This window comes from Dendronephthya gigantea, unplaced genomic scaffold (assembly GCF_004324835.1).
Source record: "Dendronephthya gigantea isolate DGI-Jeju-01 unplaced genomic scaffold, DenGig_1.0 000043F, whole genome shotgun sequence".
Taxonomy (NCBI): domain Eukaryota; kingdom Metazoa; phylum Cnidaria; class Anthozoa; order Malacalcyonacea; family Nephtheidae; genus Dendronephthya; species Dendronephthya gigantea.
The window spans coordinates 1,165,249-1,187,952 of NW_021163053.1; the positions used below are offsets into that span (position 1 = coordinate 1,165,249).

The 22,704-nt window shown below is 38.0% G+C and overlaps 3 protein-coding genes across 9 annotated transcripts in view; all 3 read right to left on the reverse strand.

The window, feature by feature from the left end:
- LOC114527110 (titin-like) overlaps positions 1–9,696 on the reverse strand; it is a 28,689-nt gene extending 18,993 nt beyond the window's left edge. For all 7 annotated transcript variants that reach the window (XM_028548719.1, XM_028548720.1, XM_028548717.1 and 4 more), the window contains exons 1-2: positions 9,463–9,696; positions 2,147–7,676 (exon numbers count right to left, since the gene is read on the reverse strand). In XM_028548719.1, coding sequence (XP_028404520.1) covers positions 2,147–7,627 — 5,481 coding nt within the window. In that variant the 5' untranslated portion in view covers positions 7,628–7,676; positions 9,463–9,696. The remainder of the gene's footprint in view (positions 1–2,146; positions 7,677–9,462) is intronic.
- A 1,717-nt stretch (positions 9,697–11,413) lies between these two features.
- LOC114527315 (titin-like) lies at positions 11,414–14,010 on the reverse strand. The gene is made up of 4 exons (XM_028548976.1): positions 13,801–14,010; positions 13,382–13,709; positions 12,613–13,252; positions 11,414–12,470 (listed from the first exon to the last, which is right to left on the reverse strand). Exons 1-4 carry the CDS (start codon positions 14,008–14,010, stop codon positions 11,414–11,416), a joined length of 2,235 nt encoding a protein of 744 aa, XP_028404777.1.
- LOC114527119 (trichohyalin-like) lies at positions 13,542–22,292 on the reverse strand. Its single transcript, XM_028548736.1, has 14 exons — positions 21,848–22,292; positions 21,263–21,724; positions 20,721–21,182; positions 20,177–20,638; positions 19,646–20,095; positions 18,979–19,437; positions 18,394–18,855; positions 17,639–18,046; positions 17,067–17,525; positions 16,422–16,880; positions 15,693–16,142; positions 15,020–15,486; positions 14,394–14,666; positions 13,542–14,031 (listed from the first exon to the last, which is right to left on the reverse strand). Exons 1-13 carry the CDS (start codon positions 22,004–22,006, stop codon positions 14,597–14,599), a joined length of 5,229 nt encoding a protein of 1,742 aa, XP_028404537.1. The 5' UTR covers positions 22,007–22,292; the 3' UTR covers positions 13,542–14,031; positions 14,394–14,596.
- Between the last annotated feature and the right edge of the window lie 412 nt (positions 22,293–22,704).

Below are 22,704 nucleotides of genomic sequence, written 5' to 3' on the forward strand. Positions count from 1 at the left end.
CATCCAAAGACACTGGGGGTGGTAATGCAGGCTTGTTTGGCGTCTCATTCTTCTTTGCACGAAGATAGTCGAGCACAAGAGCAAACAGTTTGGGATTATAATCCAAGAAAACATGACCATCCTCATCACGCATAATATTATCCTCCCAACGTCCACTGAAAATGGACGCAAGGAAAGACCCGTCAACGTGACATAACGTGGACTTTTTAGTGGCCATTTTTGTACCACCGACGTTCAAATATATGATGTAATCCTCTTCTGCCATTATCAGTGGCTATTTTATACCGAGCCTAAATCAACGCCAAGTCAAGAGTCTTGTTATTCCGGTGTCGTGAAACGCACTTTGAATTTAAGCTGTGTAGTTCAGTACTTATAACAAGGTTTAAACTTAATTCAAAAGTCTGTATGGCATATAGCCGATATAGGTTTGGTTTATTAAACCAATATTCATCTATACAGACTACAGAATTTTAAATAATACTAACAATATGTACTTATTTCTGAATTCTCCGAATTCGTTAAAATTCTTGGAAGATAACCGGAAGTATATTCTTGTACTGCGGTTCAGACTGAGAATAGAATAGTGAAAATGTTCGACAATAATTATTGGTTAATTAACCTAACTCGTAATTACTCGTTAGTTAACGCTGTTTACTCGCTGGTTATTTAAATATCGCACGCTCTAGTTTCGAGACTTGTCAATTAGTGAGTATAATCAAGAGTTAAGTCGGTAGTATTCTTATCATATCATTTTGTTTAAACAGGTTTACATGCAGTCTCCATCCCTGCGAGTTTGGTAAGAAAATATGAAATTCCCTGACAGGAGATAGAAACAGCGACAACTTTGCAGCAACGCTATTCAGTACAAGTTCCACTACATCTTCATTACGGACATCACTGATCAGGTTATAAATTTTTCTTCCATCACTCCACGAACTGCCAATGACATCATCACCGACCTTGAGTAACCATCCACATGAGCCTTTCATGTCATAAGACCGATTATCATACGGTTCAGTATCTGCTTTTAATACTCCGATAAACATTTCACTTTGTATAGCTTCTATTTTGAGTTCCCAGCGCATGATTCCGTTCGGATGTATATCACTCAAGGCATACCCAACACCTCGGTTATGTCCACTGTGTGTTGCTACAGAATTTTTATCCTGTATATTTATCCAAGTACCGTGCAGCGTGAATTTTGTTATGTTTAACGAGAACTCATTATCCAGGCCTAGTTGCTTCACCATATCAAAAAATAATCTGGCCTCTTCCGGTTTAAGTTTTGGGAAAGGTACCTTTGTTCGCTGTGGTATTATTTTAGCACGTAAATAATTCAATATAATGCCGAAATACTTTGGGTTTAGATCTAGGAAGATGTTATTTTTCTCGTCGTGATCAAGTTGGTGTTCTGCTGCTTCACCGAACATCATAGCGAGCTTTGAACCTTTAATTTGACACAAGGTTGATCGTTCCGTAATCATTACTTTCCCACCGACATTTAGACGAATATAAGAGTCGTTTAGTCTCGCCATTTTAAAATATAAAATGAATATTAGTTTCACTTTGTTTTGGTCCGGTCAGACAGTTTGACCTTCACTTCCAAGAATTTTTTTATTGCAGGAAGTTAAATTTTTAACGAGAATAATAAAGAAAATATATCTGGAAACGTGAAACTTCACCAGATAAAGTCGAGAAATTGAATTTTTTTTAAAATGGCCAATCTGATTTTTTTTGTGGACGATACTAAGATGACCACTTTCTTAATCGTTAAAATATTGCTTATTGCGGTCAGTAATGAACAGTCAATACCGGCAGTAGTGATTAGCAGTAATTTGTCGCTATAAACTTGTCAGATTGGCAGATCATGATAGTAGCTACTACTCTAAGTAACGAACCGGGCAAGCTGGAAAATTAGCTGAAAAACTAGCCGCCTTAGTCAAACTAATTTTTAAGCTTATCCGGTTTCTTGCTCAGAATAGCATCGTCACTAGATTAATTCACTCCGTTAGTCATGGACAATGTCATGTTCATAGGATTATCTGTCATTAACATGGAGCACAGATGAGATTGATTATCTGAAAAATTGTATTTAGGTGATTTGACACTGGTTACCTAATTTAAGGCAGTAATGTGTGGTACTCACATTTCTCCTTTTTAGAAGGGATTGGTCCGAATTTTCCATGGGCTCTTCATACTCAGGCTTGACATCTTTATCGTATGCAGGATCTTCTTCCACTTTGTCATCGAAATGTTCAGAAAAAAATGTATCAACTGTGTCAAAAGATTCACTGAGCTGTACATCATTTCGCTTAATTTCTTCTGTTTGCATGCCGTTAGGTAATGGTCTCACGAGTTCATTTTCCATGGGCTCTTCATACTCAGGTTCGTTATCTTTGTCGTATGCAGGATCTTCTTTCACTTTGTCATCGAAATTTTCAGCAAAGAATGTATCAACTGTCTCAAAAGATTCTGTAAGCTGTACATCATTTCGCTCAATTTCCTCTGTTTCTATGTTTTGATAGGATGGTTCAACGGGTTCATCATCGTGGTAATCATCAAGTACTTCTGCGGAAGGAAAACTCCTCCTGCGCTTGTTCTTTAGTTTTACACTCACTTCATTTCTAATAACTGTTTCAAACGGAAGATTATCAGTGGAATATGCTGGAACAAGAGGAGGTCTTTCAGGCTTTTGTAGTTCAATAACGACGCTGCTTTGTTTAGGGATTTTCTTCTCAAAATTCATCGACTTTGAACGCCATGGTTTTCGACTATTATCATCTTGAGTCGAATCGACGACGTTCAGAATTGGTTCGGATTTCCAAGATTTTAGTGGTTTCTTGGTTTCGAAAGCTGATAATTGGATATGAAAATCAACTCGGTATTTGTGGACGTTTGTATCGCTTGGATATCCCGGCATTTCTAAGTCTGTATCATGATGATGTGTGAACTCGTCACAGGATTGGGATTGTGGTTTTTGTGGATATTGCTCTTTGTTATCACAGCTTTCATATTCCATTACATCGAAGACTTGGTCGAGCTGATCTTGCGAGCTATGTAGAACATCTCTTTTGCTGGCAGATATGTGTTCTTCAACTTGACTTTCTTTTGGTCTGTCTTCACGTGTAGGAGAAACACTTTTGGACCCACTTTTTTCCATCCTCGTATCTCGTGTTTCAGCTATTGCAGGCGACGGTTTGGATGTTGTTATTCTAATTCTTCTTTTTATTGGCACGTGTAGAGCAATCGATGAATCTTCATCAGAATCGTTTGGATCTTCACCTTTGGAATATTTTCTTTTTCGCGAAGGTGATTCTGGGATTGATTGGATTTCAGCGTTGGTGTCATGCTCGTCGCTATCTGATGTTGAAGTGACATATTTATCATCAATGTACTTTTGCGATTGTGGATCAACGTCATAATGCTGTAATTCACTTTGTTGCATTCCATATGTTCGTGCTTCATATGGCGTTGTTTCAAACGATCTAATTTCACGTTTTTCCACATCATATGCTTCAGTTTCATACAATCTGTCATCGTCATTGTCGTGGTTGTCTTGCAGTTGATCCTTTTCACTAGTCTGAGTTCCCAAAGCATTCATTTGACCCGGGTACACGCTGGATGGTTCTGTTTCATTTGAAGTTTGTTCATACGATCTTATCTCGTATCTTTTGATATCGTAAGGTTCAGTATCACTTAAAATGTCTTCTGGATCCTGGTCATTTATTGATTGCGCTTCAATTTGACGGCTTTCGGAAAAGGGTTGTTCTTGCGTCTGTATATTGTATGGCTGGGATTCGTAAGATCTTATCTCACTCCTTTCGACTTGGTAAAGTTTCGTTTCGTGTGACATGTTTGTCGGTGGCACTTCATTATCTTGCACTTCAACCTTCTCGGGCTCAAATGACTGTATTTGTGGAGCTTGTACGATGATGTCTCGTGATTTGAACGGCATTGTTTCATAGTATCTTATTGTACGACGTTCCAGATTGTAAGATCCAGCGCTATAATTGTCCTCTGATAGCATATCATTTTCATCATCTGACTGTTCTTCAGTTGGCTGTGATTCGAATGGTTGTAATTCCTGTTGTTGCATATCGTCTGGTATGGATTCATATGACATTGTTTGAAATGTTCTTATTTCATGGCTTTCTACATTGTAAGATTCCGTTTGCTCCACCTCCATTGCCGTGCATTTGTCGACTTCCCCAAATTCCGCTTGTTCCTGACCTTGCTCGTTCTCCTCTGTCTGCGTTACCCTGTACGTTGTATGTTGCGGATCAATAACATTTTCTGTACCAAGCACCGTCTCGGAATGTGCTCCATCATTCATGTTCCCATTTTTTTCATCAAAGACTAAAATCTGTTCAAATGTCATTTCATCATTCGAATCTGCATCCTCAAGTTCAAAATATGCGACCTCATCTGTTGCTTGGCCAAGTTGCACCGAAACTGGATCGGTTTCATCAAATCGGGGTTTGTTTTCATTGCTGGTATCCACGATCCTGACACTTCCATGTCTTGTTGATTGTTCTGCATATTCAGTGTCCTTCAGTTGCTGTGTTGCGTCTTCAAGTGGTTGAATTTTATTAGTCGGTAATTCAAATAGTTCTGTATTTTGTGGCGTCGTCTCGTCAGTTCGTTCTTCATCCGGGATTTCTCTCACTGGTATTTTGTCAGAGTATTGGAAATTTTCAGTCAAAAGTGGCTGAATGTTAGTATCATGATTACTTTTATGTGGACCTGCTTCTTCACGTCGATCACGTGAGTCATCTTCGTATTTCGGAATTTCTGGTGATATCTGTTGTTCATTTAATGGACTTGATTCATGAGGCTGGGATTCAAGTAGATAATTTTTTTCAGCTTCTTCGGTGAACATCGGCAGTATGTCGTGTGCTAGAACTTCGTAGGTTGTGGTTGTGGTTGGTTCCTCTTGATCGCCATCTGTTTCATCAAAGCCCATCTTTTCAGAATGCAATTCATAAGGATAACTGACGTGCGGCTCTATTTCTTCCGGGTCCAGTTTGTCTTTATTGGAAGGTTCGTCATATGTTTCTGCACCGTACGGTGGAGTGTTTACTGTAAGATCAGGGTAATGCAACCTCAGTTCATCTTCTTCTTCATCATATGGTGGTGTATCATAAGGATGTTGAATATTTCCCAGCTTTTCGTATGGTTGCCCAGCAGGTGTGTCTTCAGGCTGTTCGTAATCATCTCCTTGTTGCTCTTCATCGAGATTATGTTCATACGGCATTAATTCATCTGGTTCAACATGTAGTTGAGTTTCCAAAGTTTGTTTCATGTCTCCGGGCGTCTTCTCAAGCTGCACATCAGGTGGCCGTTCAGAAAGATGTAAGCTGAAGTTAGGTTGATCTTCGTTGGGATGAGATTCGTACAACCTCAGTTCCTCTGGCTCTTCATGTTGTTGTTTCTCGAAGGATCGTTGCAAATTTTCAGACACCTCTGATTTTGATTGATCTTTAAGGTGAGATTCATACAATGGTAGTTCCTCTGGTTCTTTATGTGGCGGTGTCTCGAAAGACTGTGGCATATCCTCCAGTTTTTTCCCTGGTGGCAAATCAGGTTGCTGTTCGTAGCGACGTAAATCGTAATTTGGCTGATCCTCATTCTGATGAGATTCATACCAACTTTGTTCGTCTGGTTCTTCACGTGGTGGAGTCTCGTAAGGTTGCGGAATATCCTGCGATTTTCTCTCAGCTTGAACGTTAAGTGGCTTTTCTTTAGGCTGTATGTAGTATGACTGTGACCGAATTTCAAGCGACGTCTCCTTTGCTGGTTTTTGATAAGGTCGCGGGGCATAAGACAACAGGCTTCCGAATTTTGGTGATCTTTCAAATTTTGTGTCGTGATGTTTAACTTCATACGGCGTTGTTTCAAATGCTTTTACTTCTTTGTCTTCTGTTTGTTGACGTTGTTCATTTGGCCAAGTTAAAATGGCATTATGTAGTCTCGTTTCATACCTAATAGGTACTGCATGAATAATGATTACTTCGTCTGATCCAACCATTTTTTGGGGAACGTCAGACTCTTTTGTCTGGGCCATAGGTTGACTTAATTCCGTAGATGTAACAATTCCTGTTTGAATCGTTATGATTTCTTCAGAAACATTGCCAGATTCGGATTGTTTAATTGGTATATCCGATGCATAAACAAGATCCTCTGTGTTACCAAATGAACTACGCCTATCTTGCGTTTCACGTGCAGTTTCTGTTTCTTCTTGACTGGTGTAAGTTACGAATTTTTGGTCTTCATTTTCTCGCTCTGTGTCGATTTCTGCGTATACGCCGTCAGCTGTGTCTTCTTGAACAGTGTCTTCCTCCCGATTCTTGTGAATGTCGCTCGTTTCTATCGATTCAATCCCCCTAAAAACGTCACGACGGGGTGTCTCCGAAACGCCATCTGCGAATGCATCAGTCTCGTCTGAACGTTGCTCTGCTTTGACTTGCATTTGAGCTTTAGCCGGCATACCGGGTTGTCTTAAATCTCCCTGGTCACTGTGTACCGAATGTACGGTTTGAGATTGATTGTCATCAGGGTAAGTTTCAATATATTGGTGTCCAGTGCCTGCTCGCATAAGTAGAATTCGATTTCTGATGTTGGCTTCGTCCATTTCAGACATCTCGTCTGGCTCATCTGATCGAAGTTTGAATTTTGTCTCTTCTTCAGTCTCAGGACTTAATTCTACGTCTCTGCCTGATAATTCGTCGAGGTTAGTGTGTGTCTCGTGTTTCCTGAAATTGCTTTGCGAAAGATTATCTTTCCCACGAACGTTCTCACCAAGAATAGAGAGTAGCTCTTCTGATGAAACAAATCCTCTTCGTTCTGTTACTTGATGATGCTCACTTCTATCATAGTCAACTTTTGTATTCTCGTCGTCTGAGTAGGAATACTTTTCTGAATCAGTTTTAAAACGGGTGTGTTCACTTGAAGCTTCATCAGATTTATTTGAGTGCCCTTCTTTAATCGATATGTCATGATAAGTATGAGATTTTCCAGTATCAACAATGGAAATATCTCTGTCTTCTCTGGATCTGTTATCATTGTCATGACGAACACACTCTCTTTGGTCAATGTGGCCTAGTCTTGGACGCAAACTCTTAATATCCCTCTCAGTCAACCTGCCTCCAGTCTCGCCAATACCACTTAATTCGAGGACACCAGTTGCAGGGAGTTCACCACTTTGAGTTTTGTGCACCGTCGATGATTTTTCGGTTCTACTGTAACTTGAGAATGTGCTTTCGGTCATGATTTGGTCCCTGTAGCTTTCAGTTTTGCTTTCGTTGCTTTGGCTGAAGTTTTCATAGCTTGTTTCATGCTTGTCAGCGTGACTTGAACTAGTGAAGCTTGATTTTTCAAATTCGCTGAAGCTTGAGAATGACGTCTTGCTGATAGAGGTAGTTTTACTTTGCGCCGTTGAAGCGAAGTTAGAAATTGTTCTTTGAGTGTAAGATGAACTCTCGCTTCTTTCTACTTCGCTGAAGGATGTCGATTCACTCGGCATAAGACTTTGAATTTTGCTCGGCGTGCCATCATCTTCGTCATCGCTTTGCATTAAAATTTTTCTGCGTCGTCTTTGTTTAGACAACTTGTTTCCCGATTCTTCCATTATTTCAGACTTTTATTTACGCCCAATGTGTTGTGACATTACAGTCTTCCTATGTAATCATTTGTAATACAAGTTAATGCTGGAAACATTCGGTCAGTTTCACTGGTTGGTTAACAAATATTTGAAAACGAAACGGAATATCTGATGATGTGAATATCCTAGCAGGATACCCTAAATGTCAGTTGCTAAACGCTCATATTTGTTTTTTTTAGATCATCAATATAAAAATTTTGACCTGCAATAGACCCTTGCTTAAATAATTAACTATTGCATGTTCAAATTAAATTCCAGTGAATTCCAGTGAATACAGATTTTTCTACAAATCTCTGCATGTTAGATAAATTTTTATAGCTTATTTATTCTTCTTCCAGTATACATGAATAGTTTAATACTAAGAGCTTGGTAAACAATAGTCGTATGTAGCCTAGCGATACCTATATTGCGTATACGTTCAGAGTTTTGTTTGCATTTATTAATGTTTACTATATAATTATACGTTCTTTGCATTGAGGCTGATTGAGCAGTCTTTTGTCTTAAAGAAAAAACAATCTACTTTATGTATAATAACGCGGAAAATATTTTCCATTCCTTTAATGTATTTATCGCGACCTTTCATGACTTGAATGTATCAGGTATTACCAGTTCAGTTCAGTCGAAAAGAACCGATATTCAGTGATTTTTGATAGAAATTTCAGTTTTTCACTTTTTAAATATTCGAATTTCTATATTTTGCTCCAATTCCTTGTCGTTCATTCAATGTTTTGGTGCATTCATCGTATCAGTGGGTCGATGTATTTTGATGATTTTCATTTTTAAAAGGAACAGCACATCATGAAAATGACTCTGTATACGTCAATCATGCAATTATTGAATTAGGACAATTTATCAAACTGGTTTTGAAAACCTACCGACGTATCGTTGTTTGATTATGTATAGCAATTAATGTAATTGTTAAACCATACAATTTCATTTGTGAAATATGTTTTCAAATTTCTTGCAATACTTGATTATTGCTCAAAATGTCCTGTTTTTAGGAAAAAATAATTTAGTTTAGTTCTACCACCGCGTTAATTCTTTTGCGGGGATTGAAATGACGTTTCATCTATCGATGAACATATAATATAATTATAATAACTTTATGCAGTAAGTTATTTACTATAAGATATTCATGCAAAATTTCGTAATTCGTTCTCAACGTAGAAATGTGTGCAGTATACAAATGATGAAGGATGTATTATATATATATAAAGATATACGTCTAGTTTTTAAATGAGAAATATATCTATTTTAAATAGCACGTTCTATATTACTCAGGCACCCAGCAGAATTGTCAGTGATAATACGATTGCTTATAGTTTGATGCATGCACTCTCTTTTCTAATTAAATAGGTCTATAAAACCCGATAGCTCCTATATTATATCACTTATGGTGTCGCTCAAATCTGACATTATCTATACATATAGTTTTTGACAGCTGTCCATGGAGAACAAGTTTATATTAGGTGTGTATACAGATATATATGAATTAAGATACGGCTCCATTGCCAATGGTTTTCTGAGGGCAAACATATTCTGTAACTAAATTAATATTCTATATAAGCAGTATATATTATAATAATAGTAATACTAATGGTTTGTGCGAACTACATTCCTATCGGGGTTTATCGGGGAAATCATAATTGCATTTCAAAAACTTTACATCCACTACAGTATTTGTTTCATTGAAATGAAAGTTTGAGCGTTCAAGTCAAGTTGACATTACTATATCATTTTATTAGACAGTTAAAAATGAAAATTATTGGGTTTCTATTTTACTTTATAACGTCTTTACTTACAAAGAGTTGATGAATTACGAATTAGCCATTAGAGCGACACTTGTCATTCGTTCAACCCTCTTGAGAGTCACTTAATTTAAGACACCATTAGTATCCTTCATTCGGGTAGCTTTTTAAACAGTGGTATAGAATGATTGAATGTTATTCGACAAAATTGGTTGTGGTTTACATAGCATTACATGTTCATGCCGCTTGTTTGGACTCGCAGAATCTGGAATGCGCTGTGTTGTAATTACGCTGCATATCAGTGACAATCATGCGAAACGAATTACCATTCCACAACAAAGCAAAAGGTTTGAAAGGAAAGCAACAGAAACGCGAACTCGAAACAAATTAGCTAACTCTACTTGTCAAATATAGGCTATTAGTTGACTAGGATTTTTGAAAAGTGCTATTGTCCATACAGTCTCCAATCTTGAAGTTGATATTAGAGAAAGTTTGATAGTTTTAACGTTATTTCTGTTTACTGCACTCTCTGCTGGAGACTGTCTTCGTGAATATTCACATGCATATTCAGCATACTTTGTGTACTGGGAGTTTGTTTTACATGAGAAACAAGCTAGCGGCCTGATAATTATCTCTCTGTTCTCGCGAGGCGATTTTCAAATAAGCGGAAATACTTTTCAAAAAATGTCTACAGTCACAAGAAAATTTGGTTAAATTGTATTGATTTTTATAGATGGTTCAGCATCATAATCTCATTTTGGTCGATTTGACCCGACGTTATGTTCTACAATGTCAACAGTCTGGATCCTTGACTCCTGTAGTTTATGCATATGTGCTCGTGATTAAATCAGTATCTATATATCACCGTTGCTCGAAGTTTGAATTAAACTAATATATTGATCATCTCCTCAAACCCACACGTCTTTGAAGTGCGTGAGAGTAACTTTAACTCAGTTAATATAATTACTGCTTTTACATGAAGCCAGGCTTCATTGCTGAAATGTTCTGGAAGAAAAATTTTTTTATCTATTTTTTTTTAAAAATTTTTTTACCTAAAACTGCAATAATTGGTATATGCATATGAGTGAGTGAATTAAGTGATAACTATGCATCCGAGGATTGTTGTCAGTTTGTTATCATAAACTAGACAAGAGTATATATTGGGACAGCATGGCATATTCAGTATTCATCATACATGTAGACATTGATCATTCTTGTTAAAACCTAAAAATGTCTCGAAGAGGTGTGTTTGGTAGAAGTGGTTCTGTAGCTGTTTTAGAACGGCACGAACGGTATGAAATGAACAATAAAAATCGTGCAAGGTCGGTATAAAATTACGCTATACAATCGTCCAAGCTAATTCAAGTCTATAATGAAACAAACACTTGAATATCAAAGTTATTGTTATGTTTTTAGAATGGTCATGCACCTGGTCCGAAATATTACCTGTCGCATTTATCTTGTTTTAATTTCACAAGTTCCCTTTTTTTGGAAAACAGATCAACCAAACGTACGATATAAACTTTAATTAGAAACCAAATATTTATTCTAATACATCAAATATAACATTATGCCCTGTAATACACACGATATATCCCATAAAAAAGTCATAATCCACACTGCTATAACTTGTCGTTGTCCTCATATCACGCACTCATAAATATTTTTGTTTTTTATTGGTGTATTTTATCCTTTATCTACTTTTAAATAATCACTCTTTAGTTAATTACAGATTCGTACTAATTCATATTGGTAAAACGTTTGTTGCACCGCAATCCTGACAAATCTGTATAATCGGCAAATATATGGTTATGTATGATATAATGTGTTTAATCTATATATATACGTTATTATCTAGATAAATGTGCTAAACTTTTAAAACACTCTACCATAGTCATGCATACGCCATGCCATGGTAAATGATGTACGATTAAAAAACAAAATAGGCTTTAAGACGCATAAAAGACGATGTATGCTCATAGTCACACTTTCCAAATTATACCAATCACCTTTTGTCACTGTTGCCATGAATAAAGAAGCTGAATATTTTCGGATTTTCGCGACTTGTTCCGCCATTTTCTTTAGAGAACTTACGCAGATCTGGAAAACTATGGGCTTCTGATTCTTTTCCAATTTCGTAAGCATTACGGAATCGACTAGGATTGCACTGACCAGTCTCTTCGTCTAATTCTCGGAGATCACTAACATCCAGTCGTTTCCAAGTTGTGCCATCAGCCAATAAAACACGACGAGGCGAATCACGTGTTAACGCTACTGGCGTGTAATTGGTCTTCCTGTCGTATTCATTCAAACGAATTGTGCGCACGTCTTCATTAACGGTTTTCGAGTTAGATTGTTGGTTGACTCGCAACTTGATGCGCCGATCAGGATTGTAATTGATCAGCGGTCCATCCTGCCATGATCCTGTTGCATAAAATTTTTTAGGCATCATCAGGCGAATTGTGGGTAATCCTTCGTGAGAGACTGTGCGCTGCGAGGTTGACTGGTAACGACTGGTGTTTGCCTCTCGTGGTAACGTGATACTAACAGTAGGTTCGTGTTTAAGTCGCATACGCACGGACGAACCAAGAGGAATTTGACCAGTCTCTTCAAAATACTTGGTGACATCATTCCAGCGAAGTTGTATTTCACGCTCTGAACTCCTGGATGATTTGGATGTTTTGAGGACCATATCTCTGGGTATTTTCAACATGATGAGACGATCTCTTCCCGTTTTTGGATCATGAGCTTCCAGTTCCACCCACGGTAATGCCTCGCTGTCATGATCCGGAGTTGCTTCTATCTCCATCCATGGAATATCTATCTCTTTTACCTTGCTTTGCTCGCCATTTTGCATGGAGATGAACATCTTCTGTGGTATTTTTAAAAGAAGGAGACGATCTCGCCCTGTGGATTCTTGTGTTAACTGGTAGCCATGGCGACTCTTTCTGCTTACTAAACTTCGTTCTTTCTCGGCTTCGGTTCGTTTGCGAATTTCAATCCAAGGTAGAGTCGCCGACCTTCCACGAACTTCTGTTTCGTATCTTCCATCAAAATAGCTGCTATTAAAATAGACGAAGAGAACATGAAAATTATTTATGGTTTCTGAATATTTTCTAATATTCATGTTACAAAGAATTTCGTGCAACATGTAATAATTTATTAGTAAATTTTATATAGTATGTATCATCGATAACACACTACCTTCGCGGGTCTTCGCGAATCTCTTGTGTCGCAGTTATTTCAGTCGGTGCTTGTTGTTCATGTCTTCTGGTATGGATCCATGGATCTGATGAAGCTTTTTTCATATGATATCTTTCTTCTTTATATCGTCTTTTCTCGTGTGCTCGTTGTAACCGTTCTCTTTCCTTCTTTTCATAATACGCTATTTTCTTGTCACGCTCGTCAATTCTTTCCTTTGTTTGTGTTTGCTTTTCGATTAAATCTTTTGGCTTGGCTTGCTTCGTTTCCTCTGGTTTTCTGCTTGGTTTTTCCTCCCGTTTTCCTCTCTGCTTTTGTTCTGCTTTTTGAGGTCTCTCCTTACTCTGTTTTTCTTTCACAGATTCCTTGAGTTTCTTTACACCATGAACGTCACGCGACTCGTCTATTTTGAATCTTCGGACTTTAACATCCTCCTTTTTCTCGTGCGCCTCCATTTTCTGTAAAGATACACGGACGTTTTCTTGGACTTTAGAACGGTCATCTTTGGTTATAGTGATAGCTTCTGACTTCACATCTTTTTTTTCGGTTTGTTCTGGTTCCTTGGGATATTCCTCTAAGGGTTTAATGCTTTCTTCCCAAACAGAATCCGTGACAAACTCGTGTCCACGAGGAGCATCCAGACCTTTATTAAGATATTTGATTTAAATTTTAGCATTCAAATAAACCTGTAACCATACTAGTCAATCTTGCTCGTAAAACCATCCGAAGACAAAAATCAAGTTAGACATAAAAAAGCCTTAGGGAACCTTACCCAATGATGGATCAAATATTTTCTTTTCTTCAGGTTTTTCGTCAATTATCTGTCCTCCGTCAATCTTATCTGTTATCAAACGAGGTTCTGTTGCCTTTTGAGTGCCGATATTAATTTGATCTTTTGGTCGTGTATCCATCTGCATCCTTTCGTCAATGATATCAATCTTAGTATCTTCCGCAATGTGTTGGTCTGTCACGAACTTGCGACTGTGATCTATTCGCTCTGAATGCGTTATCAATGTTTCCTTTGTTTTCCTGGATTCCAAGATCTCTTTTTCAACATCACGCAAGTCGAGTTTACCAACCCTGATTGTTTCATCTCGTGGCTTTGAGGATATCCTTTACTTCTTTCCGAGAAATCATTACTTGGGTATCTCGGGGTTCTTTTATTAGCGTGCGTTCCTTTTCTTCTGGTACTTCTTCAATCACAATGCGACCAATGTTAACATCCTTAGGATGTTTCCGTCTTTCTGTTTTCTCTTGTTTGGTAGCATCGTACTTGGGGATGGTTACTCTGTCACTAGATACATGCTTACGAGGAGTTTCATCTTCTTGGGGTTCTGTGCCATATCGTCGATCAAATGTTTCAACATCCTCCACTTCAAGATGACATGGTTGTCGTTTCATGGGTTGATCTTCTTTTCTCACCTGAAAATATAGATTATGATTCAGATGTTTCTCTTGCATCCGGTTAACCATATTTTGCTTTGTAAAACATCAACATGGTCGAATAGTCTATAAAAGCATTTTAGCGGAAGCACCGGCAGGAACCAATGATTAGGCAACGTTTTTTTTCTTTCTGGCTCCGTCAAAAGATTGTACGAATTGTGATTAGATATAATCGCAGTTTTTCGCAAGTGCATTTTATAGTAGCTGCAGTAACTGCCCGTAAGCCTATTAGTAAGTTACTTTTGCTACCGGTTTTTTTTTCTAAAAGATTTTAATGGTTATTCAAAAATAAATAGTAGGTTTTCAAAAACAAGTGTTATTTATTTCATGATGTTCCTTACTTTTTTATGTTCTGCAATTCTTTCAGGTTCCTCTTGAATTTCATCAATGACAATGCGACCAATTTGCTGTTCTCTTGGATGATCATGGCGTTTAGCCTCTTCTCTTGAGATTCCATCAGTTCTGCTAAAGGATACCTTTTCTGTTGATATTTGGGTTACGAGAGGTTCATCTCGTCCTGGCTCGCGATGACCACGAATCTCCTTCAGGTAAGTTGTGTCTTCGATATAATTTGGAACCGTATCACGTCTGTCTGGCTTGTCATCTTGTTTTGGCTAAAGAATAGTTTATTCATTAGATCATTGATTCACATTGTGAAGATGCGATACAGAGGAGGCAGTCAGACAAGTTAGAGCACGGTTCTGAATTTGCTAGGTCTCGTGTGAACGATGTTTTAATTCTTAGTGCTTATGATTCTTAGTTTAGGATTATATAAAGCATCGTTTATACTTGCAAACAAATGCAAGGGGCGATGAGGCGAAATCAAAGGGCGAAATTAACATCCAAAATCGTAGAGTTAGTGAAAACGGGCCGTAAAATTATAATCTAAGATGTACTTCTTCTTTTCCGCATCTTACGGATCTCTTCTTTTACGCTCATCTAGTCAGCCAACTGCCATATTTATTACCTGACGTAATCTCTCGGTATATGTTGTAACTCTTTCATCCACTGACCGTCTTTCCCAAGGGCGTTCTTCATAATCAGTGGTGTATTTCCCTTGTATAACTTTGGATCGTGTTCTACGACTTCCTTTCTTGGCATTTTTGTTATTTCTTTCTTTTCTACTGCCCCCCTCTTCGTTGGTTTTGAGCGGTCTCTTTGTTGTTCGTCTCGTTTTGGGAGTTTTTCTTTCTCAGGAATTTCTTCAATCACAATACGTCCGATGTCGAGATCTTTCGGGAGTCTTCGTTTTTCTGGTTCTTCTGTCCTGGCAATATCTTTCCTGCTAACACTGATTCGTTCAGTTGGAAAATGTTCCATTTGTTCAAATGGATCATCTGTAAAGGTCTTCGGATCTTTTCGAGACAGTGAATCGAGATCCTCAAGAACGCGACGATCAAAAGATGTACCGTCAGATGTCTCATCTTTACGAACCTTAAAATAGAATATATAAAATTATTTTATGCTAAGTAGCACCATTTAGAGTCTCTCATAGTGAAGAAATAGAAACTGACGAAAAACGAAATCTTTACTGTCCACAGATTAGAGAATATTGAGAGGTGGAAATATAGTCAAACGAAACTAACACGCTTAATAAGGAAAGTACATTTTGAACATTTTTTTCTTACAGCCAACCTTACCTTTCTCACATGATCCAGTCTTTCTGTCTCCGGTAGGAACTGCTCTTCAGGTCCTCGTGGCCCAAATCGTTTTTCTTCTTTGTAAATGTGCGTTTCCTTAATATCTTTCACACCTTTTCTTTGAATATCCGTTGCAGATTTACGGAAGGTTGTAGTTTCTTCTTGAGATTTGTCAGTTATTTGTCTCGACTCTTTAGGTACTTCTTCGACTGTTTCTTCAATGAGAATGCGACCAACTTCATGATCTCTTGGCGACTTCTGTCTTTCCATTCTGTCTACTTTTCCATCATCGTATGCTCTTATTACACTGACCTTCTCTGTTCCGAACTTTCCTTTAGTTATTTCAGTTTCGTCATAACGAGGCCTTTGTTCGTCTGGCTTTCTTGCATCACATGTTTCATCAAAGTAACTTTCTTTCGTTTTTGGATCAAATGATTTTTCCTTTCTTGGCTGGTAAGAGAGAAGACATATCGACATGTAGATTCCGTAATAGTAAGTTTATGTAATAAATTGAATGTTGGAGGATCATTATAGTTTGACGGAATATCAATTTTAATAAGAGATCGTTTAAACACTGGCCTACCAAGACTAGTGCAATATATACGTAGAGGCAATGCAAATTTTTATCTTCAAACATTGGTTATGTTTACAGGCATAAAAACCGACATTGGCACCTCTAAAATATAAAGCTGGCTGTGCAAATGCGTTTATGTCAGTTCATCAAATTACCTTACGATCCGTTGAGCCAATTCTTTCTTCAACTCGTTCAACTTCTCTTTGTGTTTTCTCGTAGTCAGTGACATCAATCTTACCGACTTTAATAACGTCTTCTCTCATTTGCGGTCTTGCGCCTCTTTCAACTTCAAAACGTGTTTTTATCTCTTCACTTCTTGGCCTAACCTTGTCTCTTCGTCTAGGCTCACCTTTAGTAAGTTCTTCCTTCTCTTCAGGAATTTCCTCAATAACAATACGTCCAATATGATGATCTTTAGGATATTTTGGTTCTTCAGTTTTCTCCAAACGAGTGATATCTTCTCTGCTGACGGTTATTCTTTTTGAGGATACTTGTTGCTGAGTTACACCAGTGTCATCTGTTCGGGATTTGTAGTCATAGGTATAGGCTTTGTCAAATTCCTCCCCTTGTGGACGATAATGGGCGATACTATCTTCCTTTGGTCTTTTGTCCCCCTTTGCAAGAAAAAGATTATGTTTGATTACCTTTGATTTAATGTGTAGAATAGTTTCTGCAAAAGTATTAACGAGATACACCCCATCTCGTTGTTTAGCGCTAACAACAAATCCTGATGTTTATCGTTTTTTTGTGCAGTCAATACGCATCAAAGTGGATTGTTATTCTGATAGGACTTGCATTACCTTGCGATCTTGTCCTAATCTTTCAGTATAAATAGTCATTTCTTTTCCAGGCTGTGTCTCTGTTATCGTGTAGTTGTTTGGATCCAGTCTACTGGATGTAACTACATCTTCTTTCATTTGCTTTCTGGCAGCCTTTGTCTGTACGTCGTCACGTCTTGGTTTCACTTCCTCCCTCTTGACAACGTCACGTTTCGATATTTCTTCTTCTTCCTCAGGAGTTTCTTCAATCACAATACGTCCAATATTAAGATCTTTCGGGTATCTTGTTTCTTCAATCCTTTCCATACGGGTTATATCTCTTCTACTGACAGTTATTTTCTCTGAGGTTACTTGCTGTTCAGGAATTTCAGTGTCATCTGTACGAGATTTATAGTCGTAGGTGTAGGCTTTGTCAAACTCTTCACCTTGCGGACGATAATGGTCAATCCTTTCCTCCTTTGGTTTTTCATCCTTTCTTGCCTTAAATTATAAGATTTTCGATTGTGTCAAACAAATATACGGTTCCAATAAAGACGTCCGAAAGATGTAATGTGAAGATGAAAAAATTTTTTATATCGTTTTTATGAACAAACCTCTTGCGGTTCTCTGAATCTGTCTGTCTGTATGGAAGTCTTCGGTTCTACTCTTTTTTCAAACTCTCTAATGTCGGATTTTCCAACGTCTTCAACGTCGTACTGCATAGTCGCTACTTCCGTAATTCGTGGTTGTTCTACCAATTTTCGATAGATATCTCCTGGCATATCTAGCTGGATTTTTTCCTCGGACATAACCTCTTTATCTTCGGGATATTTCTCACGCTGTATACCATCTCGGTATGCTTCGTCATCTCGACGAACTTTAACTGTTCTTTCGTCCATTTCTTTATGATAGAATCTGGTATCATCATAGCGTGCAGATCTACGGTCGTATGGTCTGTCTCTATCGTAACTTACATCTTCGATTCTATGACGTGTCGTTTGAGTGTCTGGCTTTTCTTTTGGCTACAGCGAAAAATATAAAATTGCAATGACAGTTGTGGTAACAGAAACGTATCAATGAATGTGATTCAGATTTGCCTGATTGTGTTCCGTGTACCAATAAAGAGACAGGGTGTTCTGGGGGCGTTCGTGTTTATTACTGGCTTTCGTGTAGGTTCTTGACGTTACAATGTTTTCATACTGACGTTGGAGAAAGGCACTTGCAACTATCCAAACATACTATTGTTCGTGATAGCACGAACTCGGGTAATTACTATATGTGACCATGCTTTCAAGATACTGCCATCATTTCGCCAAGACATTAATGACTCATAAAAACTAATTATTACGTTCGAGGAAAACTAATCTACCTTTTGTCCTTTCCATAACCGCTCAATATCAGTTTTCTCCGAATCCTTTAGTGTTTTCTCGTAGTCGGTTACATCAAACTTGCCAACTTTGATAACTTCTTCTCTCATTTGCACTCCAGGAACTTTTTCAGCTTCATACGGAGTTTTCATATCCTCACGTCTTGGCTTCACCTCATCCCTCCTAACAACGTCACGTTTCAATATTTCTTCTTTTTCCTCTGGAGCTTCTTCAATCACAATGCGTCCAATATCAAGATGTTTAGGATATCGAGGTTTTTCTGTTTCCTCTATTTGAGTTCTATCTTTTCTGCTGACAGTAATCTTCTCAGCAGTTACGCGTTGCTGAGTGATTTCAGTGTCATCTGTTCGAGATTTGTAGTCGTAGGTATAGGCTTTGTCAAATTCTTCGCCTTGCGGACGATATTGATCAATTTTCTCTTTCTTTGGTTTTTTACCCATCAACTGTGACAAAATACAATCAGGTGTCAAATATTTCATCTAACAGTTTAGAGAACGTATATGTCAAGGGCGTTAATGGGCAAAATAATTCGAGTACATTCCTATAAAGAAATGAACTTCTCTCACCTCACATTCCCTGTCAATGGGTTTTTTTATTCTTTCGTATGGTCGACTTAATTCAATAGTTTCCCGCTCCAACTCGGTCATATCAAGTTTACCAACTTTAACATCTCTTTTGGCATAGGTCTTTGGTCGTTCATCAACTTCACGTCTACGCACTGTCATGTCGATTTTCTTTGGGTCGACTGGCTCCTTCTGAACAATCTCCCGTTCTCGAGTTTCTTCCTTTTCAGGAATTTCTTCAATCACAATGCGTCCAATATCCGGATCTTTCTTATACTTAGGTTTCTCTGGTTTCTCTGATGGTTTAAGATCCCTTCTACTTACAACAACTCTTTCGGTTGTCACCTGTTGACGAGGAATTTCATCCGCACAAGGCTTAAACTCTGACAACTTTTCAAAATCTACATCACTCACTTGAGATAATTCAACGGTACTTTCGCTGGGTTTCAAGTCTTTTCTTACCTACAAAGAGAGTGAGAAACATTATATATCTTGTATTTTATAAATTTATCTTCCTCTATCTATTTCTATGATAAAACTTGAAATGTTGGAATCAGTATCGGAATATGGCGGCGTAAAATCAATGTAAGACACGTAATCATAATGAGCAACGGTGTATGTTAGACAATGACATAAATTGCCCCGAGGTTTGGACGGTTTTTAAACGTGCCTTTCGTGGACTTTCAACTATTTGTATCTCATCTTTTCTCGTTCTTTCGTAGTCGGTGACATCAAGCTTGCCAATTTTGATAACCTCTTCTTTAACTTGCACTCCAGGAACTTTTTGAGCTTGATACGGAGTTTTCATATCCTCACGTCTTGGCTTCACCTCATCTGTCCTAACAACGTCACGTTTCAATATTTCTTCTTTTTCCTCTGGAGCTTCTTCAATCACAATACGTCCAATATCAAGATCTTTAGGATATCGTGGTTTTTCTGTTTCCTCTATTTGAGTCATATCTTCTCTGCTGACAGTAATCTTCTCAGCAGTTACGCGTTGCTGAGTGATTTCAGTGTCATCTGTTCGAGATTTGTAGTCGTAGGTATAGGCTTTGTCAAATTCTTCGCCTTGCGGACGATAATGATCAATTCTTTCTTCCTTTTTCTTATCATATCTGGGCTGTAAGATACGATATGTTTTCAAGATCAAGAACGACCTATGATAGAGTTTTTAACAATTCTGGTTTTTCCATCAACTTACCTTCTGGTCTTTTCTCAACCGCTCAACGTAAGTTCTTTCTAAATCCTTTTGTGTTTTCTCGTAGTCGGTAACATCAAGCTTGCCAACTTTGATAATTTCTTCTCTCATTTGCACTCCAGGAACATTTTCAGCTTCATACGGAGTTTTCATATCCTCACGTCTTGGCTTCACCTCATCTCTCCTAACAACGTCACGTTTCAATATTTTTTCTTTTTCCTCTGGAGCTTCTTCAATCACAATACGTCCAATATCAAGATCTTTGGGATATCGTGGTTTTTCTGTTTCCTCTATTTGAGTTCTATCTTCTCTGCTGACAGTAATCTTCTCAGCAGTTACGCTTTTCTGAGCGATTTCAGTGTCGTCCGTTCGAGATTTGTAGTCGTAGGTATAGGCTTTGTCAAATTCTTCGCCTTGCGGACGATAATGATCAATTCTTTCTTCCTTTTTCTTATCATATCTGGGCTGTAAGATACAATATGTTTTCAAGATCAAGAACGACTCTATGATAGAGTTTTTAACAATTCTGGTTTTTCCATCAACTTACCTTCTGGTCTTTTCTCAACCGCTCAACGTAAGTTCTTTCTGAATCCTTTTGGGTTTTCTCGTAGTCAGTAACATCAAGCTTGCCAACTTTGATAATTTCTTCTCTCATTTGCACTCCAGGAACTTTTTCAGCTTCATACGGAGTTTTCATATCCTCACGTCTTGGCTTCACCTCATCTCTCCTAACAACGTCACGTTTCAATATTCCTTCTTTTTCCTCTGGAGCTTCTTCAATCACAATACGTCCAATATCAAGATCTTTGGGATATCGTGGTTTTTCTGTTTCCTCTATTTGAGTTCTATCTTCTCTGCTGACAGTTATCTTCTCAGCAGTTACGCGTTGCTGAGTGATTTCAGTGTCATCTGTTCGAGATTTGTAGTCGTAGGTATAGGCTTTGTCAAATTCTTCGCCTTGCGGACGATAATGATCAATTCTTTCTTCCTTTTTCTTTTCATATTTGGGCTGTAAGATAGAAATGTTTTTTAGATCAATAACGGCCTATGATAGAGTTTTTAACAATTCTGGTTTTTCCATCAACTTACCTTCTGGTCTTTTCTCAACCGCTCAACGTAAGTTCTTTCTGAATCCTTTTGTGTTTTCTCGTACTCAGTAACATCAAGCTTGCCAACTCTGATAATTTCTTCTCTCATTTGCACTCCAGGAACTTTTTCAGCTTCATACGGAGTTTTCATATCCTCACGTCTTGGCTTCACCTCATCTCTCCTAACAACGTCACGTTTCAATATTTCTTCTTTTTCCTCTGGAGCTTCTTCAATCACAATACGTCCAATATCAAGATCTTTGGGATATCGTGGTTTTTCTGTTTCCTCTATTTGAGTTCTATCTTCTCTGCTGACAGTAATCTTCTCAGCAGTTACCCGTTGCTGAGTGATTTCAGTGTCATCTGTTCGAGATTTGTAGTCGTAGGTATAGGCTTTGTCAAATTCTTCGCCTTGCGGACGATATTGATCAATTTTCTCTTTCTTTGGTTTTTTACCCCTCAACTGTGACAAAATATAATCAGGTGTCAAATATTTCATATAGCAGTTTAGAGAACTTATATGTCAAGGGCGTTAATGGGCAAAAGAATTCGAGTACATTCCTATAAAGAAATGAACTTCTCTCACCTCAGATTCTCTATCAATAGGTTTTGTTATTCTTTCGTATGGTCGACTTAATTCAATAGTTTCCCGCTCCAACTCGATCATATCAAGTTTACCAACTTTAACATCTCTTTTAGCATAGGTCTTTGGTCGTTCATCAACTTCACGTCTACGTACTGTCATGTCGATTTTCTTTGGGTCGACTGGCTCCTTCTGAACAATCTCCCGTTCTCGAGTTTCTTCCTTTTCAGGAATCTCTTCAATCACAATGCGTCCAATATCCGGATCTTTCTTATACTTAGGTTTCTCTGGTTTCTCTGATGGTTTAAGATCCCTTCTACTTACAACAACTCTTTCGGTTGCCACCTGTTGACGAGGAATTTCATCCGCACAAGGCTTAAACTCTGACAACTTTTCAAAATCTACATCACTCACTTGAGATAATTCAACGGTACTTTTACCGGGTTTCAAGTCTTTTTACCTACAAAGAGAGTGGGAAACATTATATATCTTGTATTTTATAAATTTATCTTTCTCTATCTATTTCTATGATAAAAATTGAAATGTTGGAATCAGTATCGGAATATGGCGGCGTAAAATCAATGTAAGACACGTAATCATAATGAGCAACGGTGTATGTTAGACAATGACATAAATTGCCCCGAGGTTTGGACGGTTTTTAAACGTGCCTTTCGTGGACTTTCAACTATTTGTATCTCATCTTTTCTCGTTCTTTCGTAGTCGGTGACATCAAGCTTGCCAATTTTGATAACCTCTTCTTTAACTTGCACTCCAGGAACTTTTTGAGCTTGATACGGAGTTTTCATATCCTCACGTCTTGGCTTCACCTCATCTCTCCTAACAACGTCACGTTTCAATAT

What these genes read in the sequence shown, in the direction of transcription:
- LOC114527315 (XM_028548976.1), bottom strand. Translation starts at nt 14,010, where the DNA reads ATGAAACGACAACCATGTCATCTTGAAGTGGAGGATGTTGAAACATTT. An exon ending in GTCGCATTGTGATTGAAGAA is followed by an intron (nt 13,710 to 13,800) that starts GTACCAGAAGAA and finishes ATATCCTCAAAG; the next exon opens with CCACGAGATGAAACAATCAG. An exon ending in AATATTTGATCCATCATTGG is followed by an intron (nt 13,253 to 13,381) that starts GTAAGGTTCCCT and finishes ATCTTAATAAAG; the next exon opens with GTCTGGATGCTCCTCGTGGA.
- LOC114527119 (XM_028548736.1), bottom strand. Translation starts at nt 22,006, where the DNA reads ATGACAGTACGTAGACGTGAAGTTGATGAACGACCAAAGACCTATGCT. An exon ending in TAGTTGAAAGTCCACGAAAG is followed by an intron (nt 19,438 to 19,645) that starts GCACGTTTAAAA and finishes CTCTCTTTGTAG; the next exon opens with GTAAGAAAAGACTTGAAACC. An exon ending in GATTCAGAGAACCGCAAGAG is followed by an intron (nt 17,526 to 17,638) that starts GTTTGTTCATAA and finishes TTATAATTTAAG; the next exon opens with GCAAGAAAGGATGAAAAACC.